The sequence below is a fragment of the Frieseomelitta varia genome, unplaced genomic scaffold (genome assembly GCF_011392965.1).
Source record: "Frieseomelitta varia isolate USP_RPSP 00005682 unplaced genomic scaffold, Fvar_1.2 scaffold_821, whole genome shotgun sequence".
NCBI lineage: Eukaryota > Metazoa > Arthropoda > Insecta > Hymenoptera > Apidae > Frieseomelitta > Frieseomelitta varia.
Genome location: NW_025110614.1, coordinates 37,060 through 51,148, shown reverse-complemented (window position 1 = coordinate 51,148; position 14,089 = coordinate 37,060). Strand labels below are relative to the sequence as shown.

Below are 14,089 nucleotides of genomic sequence, written 5' to 3'. Positions count from 1 at the left end.
AATATTTCCCAAAATCATTAAACAATCTTCTGACGATATTTCGAAGTTAGAAAAATCATTGTTTGAAAGAAACAGAATTTGTGATTAGAAGATAGTAGAAAATTGTCTTAGATAAACAGATTTTTAACACTAAAATTACCAGATCAAAATGATCAGTTTGTAATTTTTTACAGAAAAATTTTGTAAATTTACCACGGTGGATTTTTAAAGATATCAAAATATATGAATATTGTGTGTTTTTTTTTTTGTACTATAAACTTTTCCCTGTCAATTTTTTTACTACAAGTTTTACACTTTGTCAATAATTTTAGTATTAAGAAACTCTATAAATAATCAAGAACTATTTAGGAACAGAGAAATTCTAATCATTTTTTTGATATAAAAATACAGCAAAATAATATTGAATAAATCATACAGTAGAACATTATCGAAAATATTCTGAGAGCCGAATTTATGCAAATTGATATAATACATCTGTCCAAGAAGAAATCTATCAAAGAAAATTGCTTACGATTTTGAAAATTAATATATACGTTGTCTATGTTGTACCGTTCCAATTTATCTCGCGCGAGCTTCCGGCAGCTGAAATACGTTTCATCTTGATCAGTATCTTCTATAGGGATCCTCTTCTTCAGGATGAGCTGCGTTGTGCGCCAAAGCACGTTGTATCGCTACTGGTATCGGCGGCGGCGTTGGTAAATGAGCACCGGTTGGTTGAAAACCATTTTCGTCAGCGGTGTAAGTGACCAAAATTGGTGTGCCATCCGGCGCGGTGTAACTGAATTGTCCTCGTACGGATTCAATTTGATTTGGACCGACAAACTTTGGAACACCTTGCTCTGCTACGGATATGCCATTCTCTGTGTCGTAGCTATAACAATAATGCGCGAGTCAGAAAATTTTGAATTATTATTCCATTTTGGCGTATATGACATAAACAATATAAATGGCATGACACTACTAATAGAAATTATGTGTACGTGTAGTATTTAACTATTTTTATTGAGTAGAAAGTATATTTTGTATTTGTATGAACATATATATATATTTGTATATGCACACTTATATATAAACACATACTTGTAGAAACACATATTTGTACATGTAATACTTATAAATTTTTATACTTGTAAATACATACAAGTATGTGTATACTTTTTGTATGAATATACACTTGTGTATATATTTTTTATATTTATATATAAACGTAACATGTACATTTTATACTCGTATGTTTGAAATATATAAAAAATGAAAAGTATATATAAAAATATATATTTCAAATATACAAGTATAAAAAAAAATATATATATTTTTTTGTATTTATATATAAATGTAACAGGTACATTTTATATTTGTATATTTTATGTTTGAAATATATATATATATATATATATATATATATATATATATATACACATGTTTAAAATACATTTCGACAAAAAAATATTGGTAGTAGTAATTGTAATACTTTTACTAAAATGAGACATTATTTGAAAATTTATTTTATTTCACAGTGATGTATTCGAAAGGATATTTCCAATATATTTCAATCAGTATAAAAATAAATAATTATTTCAAATTGCCAAATGTAATATCGTCTGCGAAATAATCCCTGTAAATAAACAGTTTTATTTCTTATTTCAATCATTATTGAAATTTTATTTATGTAATAATTTATATTCTTCTACAGAAATTACTATTAAAAATTTTATTTAATTCAATTGCTATTGAAATTTTATTTATGTAATAATTTATATTCTTCTAAAGAAAAAAAGCCTTTGTCATTGTAATATACGTGTCATGTACATATCATAATTAATATTTTATCATTACAATATATTGTTAAAATACATATCGTCATCATTCATATTTTATAATTATAGTACGTTATTAAAATACTATTGAAATATGTTATCGTTATAATATATCGTCTACGTATAGTATTAGTATTTTAATACTACGTATATTGTTAGTATTTTAATATATTACAAATATTATCGATGTTTTATCATCGTAATATACTGTCAACATGTATGCGATGCATTTATATAATTCTAATACAAAAAAAGTTGTGAAAAATTTTACGGGTAAATTTACACACTTGTAGAAACAATAAGAAAAAGATTCTTTAATCTTGACATTCAACTGTGTACGTGCCAGAATCTTATTTTAAACCGTACACATACAACAATTGCAAATTACAGTTGTTCTTCGAAGTGTTGGATTCGTGGAAAGATCGAATATATATCGTTGCCATTGGATAAAAGTACCACCTCCGAGTCGATCCGATTCGTTAAACATTATATGACATAGGAGGTGCAAAGATCTAGGAATGATGTTCAGATTTACGCGTACATACATATGTACGTATGCACAGCGAAATAGACAGCCTGCTAGCAAGTAGGTAGGTAGGTAGGTAGGTCGATCGTAATTATTCTATTGTGTAATGTATTATTGCTAACTGCGCAGCCGAGTAACACGAATGATTAACATCAAAGCTAATTATATATCTTTTCACAGCTGAATATCCTGTAAGTCCTTCCTTTCCTTCGTTTTTCACTTCTCTGTTTACGCTTCCGTACTCCTGACTCTCAACGAAACAACCAGTGGCTGACATTGGAAAAATTATCTGTCTTTCAGAATTCATATGTTACGTTCAATGAGAATAATTATTTATTTTTTCTTTTTATACTTATTATTATTATATTATTATTATACTATTATTATTATTATTATTGTTATTATTATTATTATTATACTTATTATTATATACTTCTATAACCAAGGTAAAATATAGGTAAATAAATGAAACAAAAAAGATAAAATAAATAAAAGGCAAAAAGTAGTCGAAACTTTCAAATATTTGTTCTTTAAAAGAAAGTGTATGAACGTGCAATATAGATATATATCTTTAACACTTTTATACATATTACTGCAATATGAAAGGAAATGTAATATACATACATATATGTATAATGTAAAATTTCTACATATTGATAGAAGATATGTATAATTTATAAACCTATATAAACATATATCATAACATACATAAGTATGTAATATTTACATATATTAAAATAATTTTTATAGATAATTTTATTATTATTATATATATATAATTTTATTAATTTGATTATTTTATTTAATTCATTTTATTTATTTTTTATAGTAAAATAATCTCAAGTGTTTTTGATTATTTGATATTTATTATAATTTATTATTTTAATAATAAGATTAAAAATAGAATATTTTATATACTTGCAAACATCTACCATTTATTACGTTAATGTACATGTATATGTCATAAAATAATATTGATGTGATATAAATATCGATCTTTATTTTTATGAATATTCTTTCTTCTATGTATTGCAACGAAAAACTGTTGAAGTTTCATTAACGCTCTCATTATTCTGATTATATTTGATTAAGCATTGAAACAAATTTAAAAATGTATATAGAAGTTAAAAAGTATTAAGTGTTACTTAAGTAAACCTTAATATTCTACGTTAATACAAGTTTAATACTTAATTATATACTTAAAATGGTTATTAAATGGTTGAACATTGATTCCTTTATTAAATATATATTTGCAACGAATATCTTGCAAATCCTATATATGTTTTCAGACTGTTTTCAGATTTTATCAATATAATGTCTCTATTAGGATGCAGATTTTATGTATTTTAAAATTTTCATGAACATCACAGAAACAGAAGAAAATAAAGAGAATTTGTTCCACATATATATTACAACATAATATAAATTTGAATATTTTATATGGGTATACATTCTTGCAATTCCGAATTTTCCATAAATGCTTAAAATTCGCGTCCTATTCATTACAATGTTTATGAAATTTCAGAGCATTTTATATACTGGACAGTAATAACATAATGTAAAAATTCAAATATTTTCGTAAATTACTCTATCTATAATATAATTGTAAATATAAAGAGATAATATTTTATGAACTTTAATAATAACACAATTTAATATGTTATATAAAAACATAATTTTAAATATGTTTAAAAGTAAATTTAAATGTAATATCCAAAGTTATGAAATAAATTAATGGATTTATAATTGTTTAAAAATATAGATATACAATATTTATAAGGACATTAATATTTATAATAGATACGTAGAAGTTTCTAAATTAATTAAGGACTTGAACTTTGTTGGAGTATTTTACAAGGTTAAATCTACTCGTGACCTTAACGTACATATTTAATTATGATTGAGAAAATTCGAATGCAATAGAAATGCTAAATTACTATAAAAACTATAAAATAATAAAATTCTACAAAACGTTCTGTAGAAAGTTCTGAGTTGAAATTATTGTTTGTATAAAGTTATTTTACATTGACAGAGATATATGTATATAATAATTGCAACGAAAAAGTGACAAAATTAAATTATTAAACATATGTAATATTTCTGAATTAATTAAGAATTATACTATGAAATATTCTATTTGTTTTGAAAGTAAAAATTGTTATGGTCATATCCGAGATTTGTACATTTACATTTACGTAATTACTTCGTGAAAATCAAATTTCAGCGTGGGAGATACAACGAATATAATGGTTAGAATACATAGGCAGATGTTTCTATTTTCAAACGTACAAGTTTTATAACTTGATGATAGCAATTTGTGATTTTTGATGAGTAAGAATGTTACAGAATTTTTTATTTCTCTTTCAAATTAATACATACACCCCCTCATACAACTAACTAAGAAGAAAGATATTTATAATTTTTTTATATCTAACTAAAAAGAAAAATATTTGAAATTAGTAAAAATTTAACAAACATACAATTTACTGTAGGTTGAAATATAATAAAAAATCTATATAATAGGTTGAAATATAATAAAAAAATGACACGAAAATTCATTTCGATAAATTAATCTTTCTTGTAATTTCGAAGGAAAGTCTTATAATTTTTATAATAGCAGTTAATAATTTTTGTGTGCTAACATATTGTTGTAAGAACATTATAGAATGTTTCTATCTTAAATTAATAAAATATCTAATATATTTAATTATAAGAAGTTAAATGTACAATTATACATTAAAAGATAGTGAGAAGCACATAAACAAATAATGCAAAAATACTTCTCGATAAATATATATTTTTTTCATAATTTAGAAACAGAGTCTTAATTATTATAAATTAATAATGGGATGATTGAGAATTTTTATGAAAATTTATATTTTTAAAAGAAAAATGGAAAATTAATAGAAAATTATTTTATATAGCAAATATTGCAAAGCATTCTGTGCAATTTTCTACTTTCAAATTTTCTATAAATGCATAAAAACAATATAAATATATATCTTGCTGTTTAATAATAGCAATTACTAATTTTTGCATACCAAGATATTAGTGTAAGAACATTACAAAATATATAACATATAAATATTGTTGTAATTAATATAAATATCATTTTATTATATTTATCTCATACATTTTGTTAATCATAAGAAGAAAAATATTTCAAACAGGTAAAAATTTAGTTTATAATTATAAAAGATACTAAGATATTGAAAATAATGCAAAAATAAATACCTTCCGATAAATAAATTTTCCTTATCTAGATAGTCTTGTAACTTGATATATTTAATTAATTGAAAAATATATAATACAGTTATAAGTTGAAGGATGATAAAAAATATATAAAGAAAGATGCAAAAATATTTTTCGATAAATAAATTTGGAAAGAAAGTTTGCAGTTTGATTAATGCTAAGATATTATTGACGAATTTCTCCTTTCTTCCTCTCTCTTAAATTAATATAAATATTTCGTACATTAAACGTGCTATAACTATTTAACGTCGTAAGAAGAAAGTATTTGAAACAGATCAATATACAATTATATATTGAAAGAGAATTAAAAAAAAAAAAAATACGTAAAGATAAGTATTTTTTGATAAATAAATTCCTCTTCTAATTTTGAAAGACGATCGATTAATAAAAATATCTTGTATATTTAACTAATCATAAGAAAAAGAATGTTCGAAACAGATGAATAATCACATCTATATTTACTGAAAATGAAAAATATATGAAAAGCAGAAATATTATTCAACAAATAAATTTTTGAAAGGAAGTCGGATGTCACACGTTTAAAAATACAATCGAAATCATCATACGTTTTATGACAAATCGCGAATAATAGAACTGCGAACGAAGAACAACGTGTACAAATGACAATGTGTTTTTAGAATTAAGACTACAAGCGAGACTCTTCGAGCGTGTCGAGATTGCTTTTGAGGAAACGTACCTCGACGACGCTTATCGTTCTGTCGACGTTCAGGACGATGTGGAAGGACGATCTCACCTGTAGGAATACGATCCATCCGGAGAAGAATCTTGCGACTGTCGCAGTATAGCGTAACGTCGACCGTAATAGTCAGGATTGTATGGGTACCTGTTGAATTGCGCGCAGACCATCGTCGTCAATCCCAGAAAGACCTAGACAAAGAAAAGTTTACAGTATGGGATTTTTAAATGTCACGAAATATCAGATTTTATTGTTTAATTCAGCTTTGCAATGTTATGATTATACAAATTAAATGTAAATAATAAATTGTAATTGTAAATAATTATAATACAAAATACAATAATAATATTTATAATTTAGATAATAATATATAATTAAAATTTAATTGCAAAGATAATTTAATATCGTTAGTAGATATCGGATTATATTTCATTGTACTTTTTGAATATGTATTTGTGCAATAGATTTTTAATATGATAAATTTTTAAAACAGTCCTGTTTCATTAGATTTTTAGATTTCATTTAGGTTTTTAATAATAGATTCAATAAAAATAAATTTAAATCGACATGATTCCATTTTACTTTAATTTAGATTTTTAAATATTGATAAAATTATTGATCATTGCTTCGTGTCAAAACTGTTAATTTCAAATGAATCACTTATTTCCATAATAGAAAATTTTTATATTTAAATAATTTTTATTAGCGTAAAAGTGTCTACTATCAGTGTAATAATTATAATGTTGTAATTATAATGAGTGTAAACTTAAAAAAGGAGTTTGTTTTAATAGTTTCACAAGAAACTAATAAAATTCTTAATTAAGGCATCAAACGTTTATGATATTAAATTTATATTAATTTGATCAATTTATAAGTAAAAAGAGAAAATGGTGTCAATATAAATAAAAATAGCTTTATTGATATTTTAATATTTTAAAAAGTTATAGTTCTATGAATTTACTGAGTTACTGATTATGAATTCATATTTAAATATATTTGTTAACAATAAACGTATATAATTTTGGTATAAATATATATATATATTATATATATATATATATATAATTTGGTATAAATAAATATATATATATATATATAATTATTAATTTCACTTAATCTTTTATTAATTACAACTGTATATGAATATATTTATAATTATACAAGTTTATATTTATCTTGAATGTAAGAGAGAATATAATGATATTTAGTTTATAAATGAATATTTCATTTATCGAAATAATTTGGTTGTATGTTATCACAAAAATAGTAAATTGATGGATACGATTTCCCTGGACAATAAATATCATAATTTTCGCAGTTGAATGAAACGTTAATATCGACTAAACATCTTCAGAAAAAGTGACAGATGTGCATATTTCTCATTTTTATAATAACATGATAATTAGCTTCCAGATATATCTACGCTTTTAATTAACTTCATTTTTCGCAGAGGATAGCTTGCTTAACTGCATATATTAGATAATAACAAAGAACAGCTAATAGAATGGATCGCAAGTGGGCAGACAGCTATGTAAGTTATGAATAATGATTATGTGCAATTGATGCGCTGTGCATATCTTGGCTTCAGTATTTTATCTTCATAATAATATTATTGATGAAATTAGTGATGAAATTATCCTTGTTAGATAAAACAATATAATTTACAAAAATAATATATAGATAAAATATAACGTAATAAAAATATAATTTTAAGAAAAAATATATCATAGATTTTTTCTCATGATCATTAATTTATTATACTTATACGCCAAGTATGCACTAATTATCCTTATCGCATTATGCAATAATTATCTTATGAAAATCATTATTATTATCACATTATGTTATTAATGAAATTATTTAATAAAAAATATAAATACGTACTTAAATATATAAATAAATAAATAAATAAATATATATATTTATTTATATACACGTTGCAGATTTTTTTTCTATATTCATTAATTCATTATATATATGCAAAACAAGTATATAATAATTCTTTCAATTCTCAACTCTCAATATAATAATTCTTTTCAAGTATATAATAATTTCTGTATTATTTTTCTCAATAAAATATATCTGTGTATGATATGATATGTGTCTATTTATGTTGAGTATATTTATAAAATTTTAATGTAATTAAGACAATATTAATGCAAATAATTAATAGAATATATTTAATATATACTACTTATTTATTATTAATATTTTATACTATGTAATTTTTATTAAGTGAACTTATTTTTAACTTTTATTAGTGTATTATTAATGTAATATTTAATATTATATATTACTCGTAATTAAGACAATTTCATAAATATGCAATTAAAATTTTAAGTTGACAAAACAATGTTGAACTTGTATAAAGTTAAATAGTTAATAGTTATGGTAGAATATAGTTAAAAATTACATGTATCTGAACGTATATTATGTTAAACCATTGTTGCACAAAATGATCTTTGATAAAAGATCATTTATCATAGTTATTTTTATTAATATTACGTTTCAGTGAGCAATTATTATTATAATTATTAAAATTAAAAGAATTTACAGAATACTTTGAACCAAAGCATTGCAATAAATCAATATGTATTAAAATATTAATAATATTAATAATAAACATTATTGATATATGTTATTAATATATATTAATAATGAATACAAATAATTTTGTAACTACTTTCTTTCATAATATATATCACAATATTTAGAAAATGGAAATTTGACAGTTTTATAACTTCTATCTTGTAATTTTTATATTTCATTAATTATTATTTTATATTTTCATAAATTCATAGAATTTGAAAAATAAAAAATCTTCAATAAATTTAACAATTTTGTATAATTTTATTCATAATAATAATAATAATAATTTCAATAATTTAATTGAATAATTTTTTTGACAATTTTAGTGTTTAGTAAATATATGAATATATAGAGAAAAAGAAAGAGAAGATGTATTACGAAGAAAGTATTAAAAATAATATATATAATTGAGAAAGAAAATAGATAAAGTTATTCGTTTACACTAGATTTATAAACGTATAAATATAAATTACTTGTTTCTTAATAGACATTGAAAACCACAATTTTTGTTAACTGATAAGAGTAACATCATTAATTGTTAGTGATTATTTATTTTTTTCAGAAGAGATTAATAATATTTTAAAACCTGAAGAAATTTGTACAGTTTTACTATAAAATCGCAGAAATAAGTTTGAGAATTTTAGAAGCAAGGACGAGTTTAATAACTTTATCTCGTCGTGGGAATTATATTAATCATGTTGAATGTATTTGCATTCAAGTTTAAAATACAATGTTAGATATTTAATAACTCTGGTAATAAACAGACTATGGTCTTTTATGCATTTTTATATTTTTGTGAACATAGCCGAAGAAATGGAATTTATATAAAAATTTGCTTTATGCAAAAATTTCACATAATTTGCATGCTAATTCACTAAATGCATCCTTTCATTTTCCAATTTTCAATAAATTCTTAAGAATCTGCAGTTTGCTTAATATTTTCAAAATTCTCTCTCATGATATTTATAAATAGAGTACAGATTTATAGAAAATTTTTTAATGCAAAATTACACAGAATGCATGTAATACCTACGAATTACCCAAATTGTAATGTTTGCTACGCAAAATAATTTCAATAATTATACGTAAAATAATTTTCAATATAAATTCTATTTCTTTAATTACATTTTCATGAATATGAATTCGCATAAAAATTCGCAATTTGTTTGCAAAGATATTCGAACGAACACTAAGACAATCGGCCTATCGAAATATTCTATTTATAAATCATTATAAATAGAATATTTATAACTAATAAATAATTAAAATACATAGGTTTCTAGATAAACAGATATGTAAAATAATCTGACTTTACCAATTTTGTAAATAAATAAATAAATAAAATCGATATTAATTTTAACAAAAGTACTCGTATCTTTTAAGCAATTACAAGAAAGAAAATCTGAAATCGATCATATAGACAAATTGCATTATTTTAACACTAGAACTAAAGTATAAAATTCCCATCAGCCACATTAAAGTAAAAAAAAAGTAGATCTTTAGAATACAATAAATTGCACAAGCTTCCATTTATATATTTCACAAAAAAATTATTTAATCATCTCTTTAAAAAAAAATACACTCTTTTGTATCTACAAAATTCTGAATTGGTCATTTTGGTAGTTCTAGTGTTGATGATTAAACAGTGGAAATGGAATAGTACAGTACAAGATTGCACTCACGAAAATCTTCATGATGACCATGCGAGCTTTGCAACAGCAAAGGAAATGAAAATCCGTGGAAGATCAGTCCGCGAAGCCACCCGGCACCACACGATTTCCTCGGTAAGGTAATATTCGATCCACTTTAATTTTCGTAAAAGCACGTGACAAGAGTTGGTGCGATCCTGTAGTGCCTAGAAATACGACATTCAACGGATCACGATGAGGCTTTATAGTCGCCACAGTCCTATGCTTCTACTTCCTTCCCGCCCCGCCACTCATTCAAACAGGCTGAAGGGGAACAAATATGTATTAACTCTTCGTGTAATTCGCAAGTAGGGTAACGATTGTGTTTACTCGCGAGTAGATTGGCGGATTCTTCTGAAAGTTCGAATTTTTGAGAATAGAATGAATATACTATTTTCGAGTTAAAATGAACATATTGTAAAAACTTCTGAGCTAAGTAATTTTGCTGACTTGGAATGTATTTTGTAGATTTTTTTCATGCATTTTTGCATTTTAAATTTTACATGTTTAAACGCGTGAAAATCCGAAAAACGGAATGGAATAATCTGTGATTAAAATAAATAAAGGATAGAATGAAGAATAAATAGAATTGCATGATCTCTGATTGAAATAAATAAAAGAGGATAAATTATTAGTAACTATTAAAATACTATTATTAAATTATTATTATTGCTATTACTACTATTAATTACTATTTGCAAGATAATTTTAATAGTAATTAACAATAATAGTAATAGTAATAATAATAATTTAATAACAGTATTGAAAAATTTTAATAGTAACTTATAGATAAATTATTAGTTACTATTAAAAATTTTTAATACTGTTATTAAATTATTATTATTACTATTACTACTATTGTTAATTACTATTAAAATTATCTTGCAAATATAGAAAACATTCATATACTTTTTAATGAATTTGGTGCAACGATTTTTTTTCAACGTTTCATTAAACTTTCAATATTAAATGACAAAAATTGAAAAAATTCAAATATTTCATCGTTTAGTTTTAATTTCAAAGTTCAATAAGATGGTAAAGAAAGATCGCATAGTAGAGATTTAAGGAGTTATTCTAAAAAGATTTCAGTTTTTCAAGATCTAGTTGTGAAAAGAATTTTTTTGTTATTTTTAGAAACAATTGAATTTTTATGATTTTCGAGAAAAAAGTATCTTTACTTCCCCACTCGCCAGATGATGTAACATTGTCTTTGAAAGAAACGAGTTCAAAACTGTGAAAGTAGAGTTTGCTATTTAAGCTTCAAAGCTTTAAAGTGAGATCAAGTTGATATAATTTGTTTTTACAAAGTTTGTTATAACGGTTTGAATTATCGACAATTTTTCATATTGTATTGTTCTTAAATAATATTTAAATTAAATACGGATTACATATATATCTATATCCATAATAATCTATCTCTATTATACCCTACTGTAATGTTCTTGTTCGTGCACATAGACTATGCAAAAAAACTTATAAAATTTATGTTTACAAAATATGTGAACCTGCATGACAAATATATGTAACGAAAAACATATAGAGTTTGTGAATAATATGTTATTCGATAATAATCGAATTCAACATTGCGCAGTCGACGTTGCAATTATTACAATATATTATTACAATATATTATAGTTCGTATTTGTAAAACAATTATTGATATTTGCTAGTTCACATTAACTTGTTAAAATCCTAAGAAAAAATGTTCTACACTATGGCAACAAGTACCCATGTTTAAATCTGTTTCAATATTGTTTGATGTTTGTTGAAAATTTTGAACAGGCGAGAATGAATTCAACGACACAACATTAGTATTGCTTTGATTTTCGTTGTTTAAGTTTAATATTCAAAATTCAATGAAATGGTGAAAAAAAGATCACGCATTAAATGTTAGGGAGTCGTTGTAAAGGGGAGAATCTTCAAATCCATTGTTGATTCGATCATAAAAAAAATTTTTCAATACTTTTGCATACTATGACAATTCATAGCTTTCTCGAGAAGAAAAGTGTCTTTATTTTTTCATCATGCAGTCATATGTTTGAAAAAAAACATCGACGATCTTGAAAACTTCGAAAAAAAGCAATCTTTGAAACGAAATAATGCTTGCAGGATATTGACCATTTAATATTATTCAAATTCGTATAAAGACAATTTAAATGTGCTTATTAATATAAAAATATCATATAATCATAAAAATATATTTTTGCAATTTGGTATTTTGAAATTCTCTATAAGTGCATAAAAATCGACAGTCGTTTAATTATTCCTGTTATGTTATATTCTTTATTCCTATTATATCTCTATTTTATAATAATATATTAGTTTACTGTTTATTGACTGCTTTTTGTTTTGTGTATGTGTAACACATTCGTAGTTTTATCAATTTTATCAATTGCATAAAACTTTATTAATTATTGGACAATGAATACCTTTTTCTTGATTTTTGTGCAGTTGCTTCGATATTCGATGATTCTTTGGAAATATTATGAAATACAATAGTATTGTAATAAAATATAATTATAATATAATAACAATAATATAATATAAAATTTTTTGGAGAATGTATAATTACCAAAAGAATGTTTAAATTCTAAAGGAAAGATAAAAATAAGTTAACACAGTTAAGTCATGTATAACAACGTAAGATAAGTATAATACCTACAATAGTACATACATAAGTATAATACAGTTAAGATAACGAAGTTATAAATAATAAATTTCGGTACATTTTTTAAAATTCTACAAGAAAATATAGCATAAAGATATCTTGTTATTTAGAATATTTTATCATTTAGAAAATGTAAATAAGTATTGTTTACAATTATTATTTATATCTATTGATAAATTATCACTTCTAAAACATATAATTAATTTTAATAGAGATTTCAGTTAAATAATTACTACTCTACAGTTGGAATATAGATGTAACATTAGCATATCTTTTCCCTTTTCTAGAAGAGAATTCTAAAAAGAAATTGTCTTTTTAAAAGAAAAACATATATAACAAAAATGACCATGTTGAAAATTAGAAAGTAGATTAACTATGTGTTTTATTGAACAATTTAAACATATTTTTAATTATCTATTAATATTTGTATGCATGTAATATTTGTACACTTATAATTTATCATAACTGTTTTAAAAACAAATTTTAAATATTATGGTGTCAGAGTTAATATCTTTAACTATTATATATACAATAAAATTTTGTTGACGAATAATCATTAGAAATATAATAACTGAACTATGGATTTTTATGCATTTATAGGAAATTTTAAAATGTGCAGAAAATGCACATATGTAAAAGGATATATACATATATCAGTGTTTTTTATAAAATTCAGTGTGTACAACACAATTTTCTCTATCAAAGATATATTTTTTCAATTATATTCTCAAAAATACAGGTTTACATAAAAATTATATATATATAATTTAATAAAGTTATATTAATGCTACCATTAAAAATTAGTTACAAATTTTGATTACTAGTAAGTAATTTTGGTTACTGATATCTAAA

General features: G+C 23.0%; 1 protein-coding gene across 1 annotated transcript; it reads right to left on the bottom strand.

The window, feature by feature from the left end:
* Positions 1–241: 241 nt before the first annotated feature.
* Positions 242–10,758, bottom strand: LOC122536309 (endocuticle structural glycoprotein SgAbd-1-like). The gene is made up of 3 exons (XM_043668574.1): positions 10,564–10,758; positions 6,350–6,483; positions 242–871 (listed from the first exon to the last, which is right to left on the bottom strand). The coding sequence occupies exons 1-3, from the start codon at positions 10,582–10,584 to the stop codon at positions 604–606; spliced, it is 423 nt and encodes a 140-aa protein (XP_043524509.1). The 5' UTR covers positions 10,585–10,758; the 3' UTR covers positions 242–603.
* Between the last annotated feature and the right edge of the window lie 3,331 nt (positions 10,759–14,089).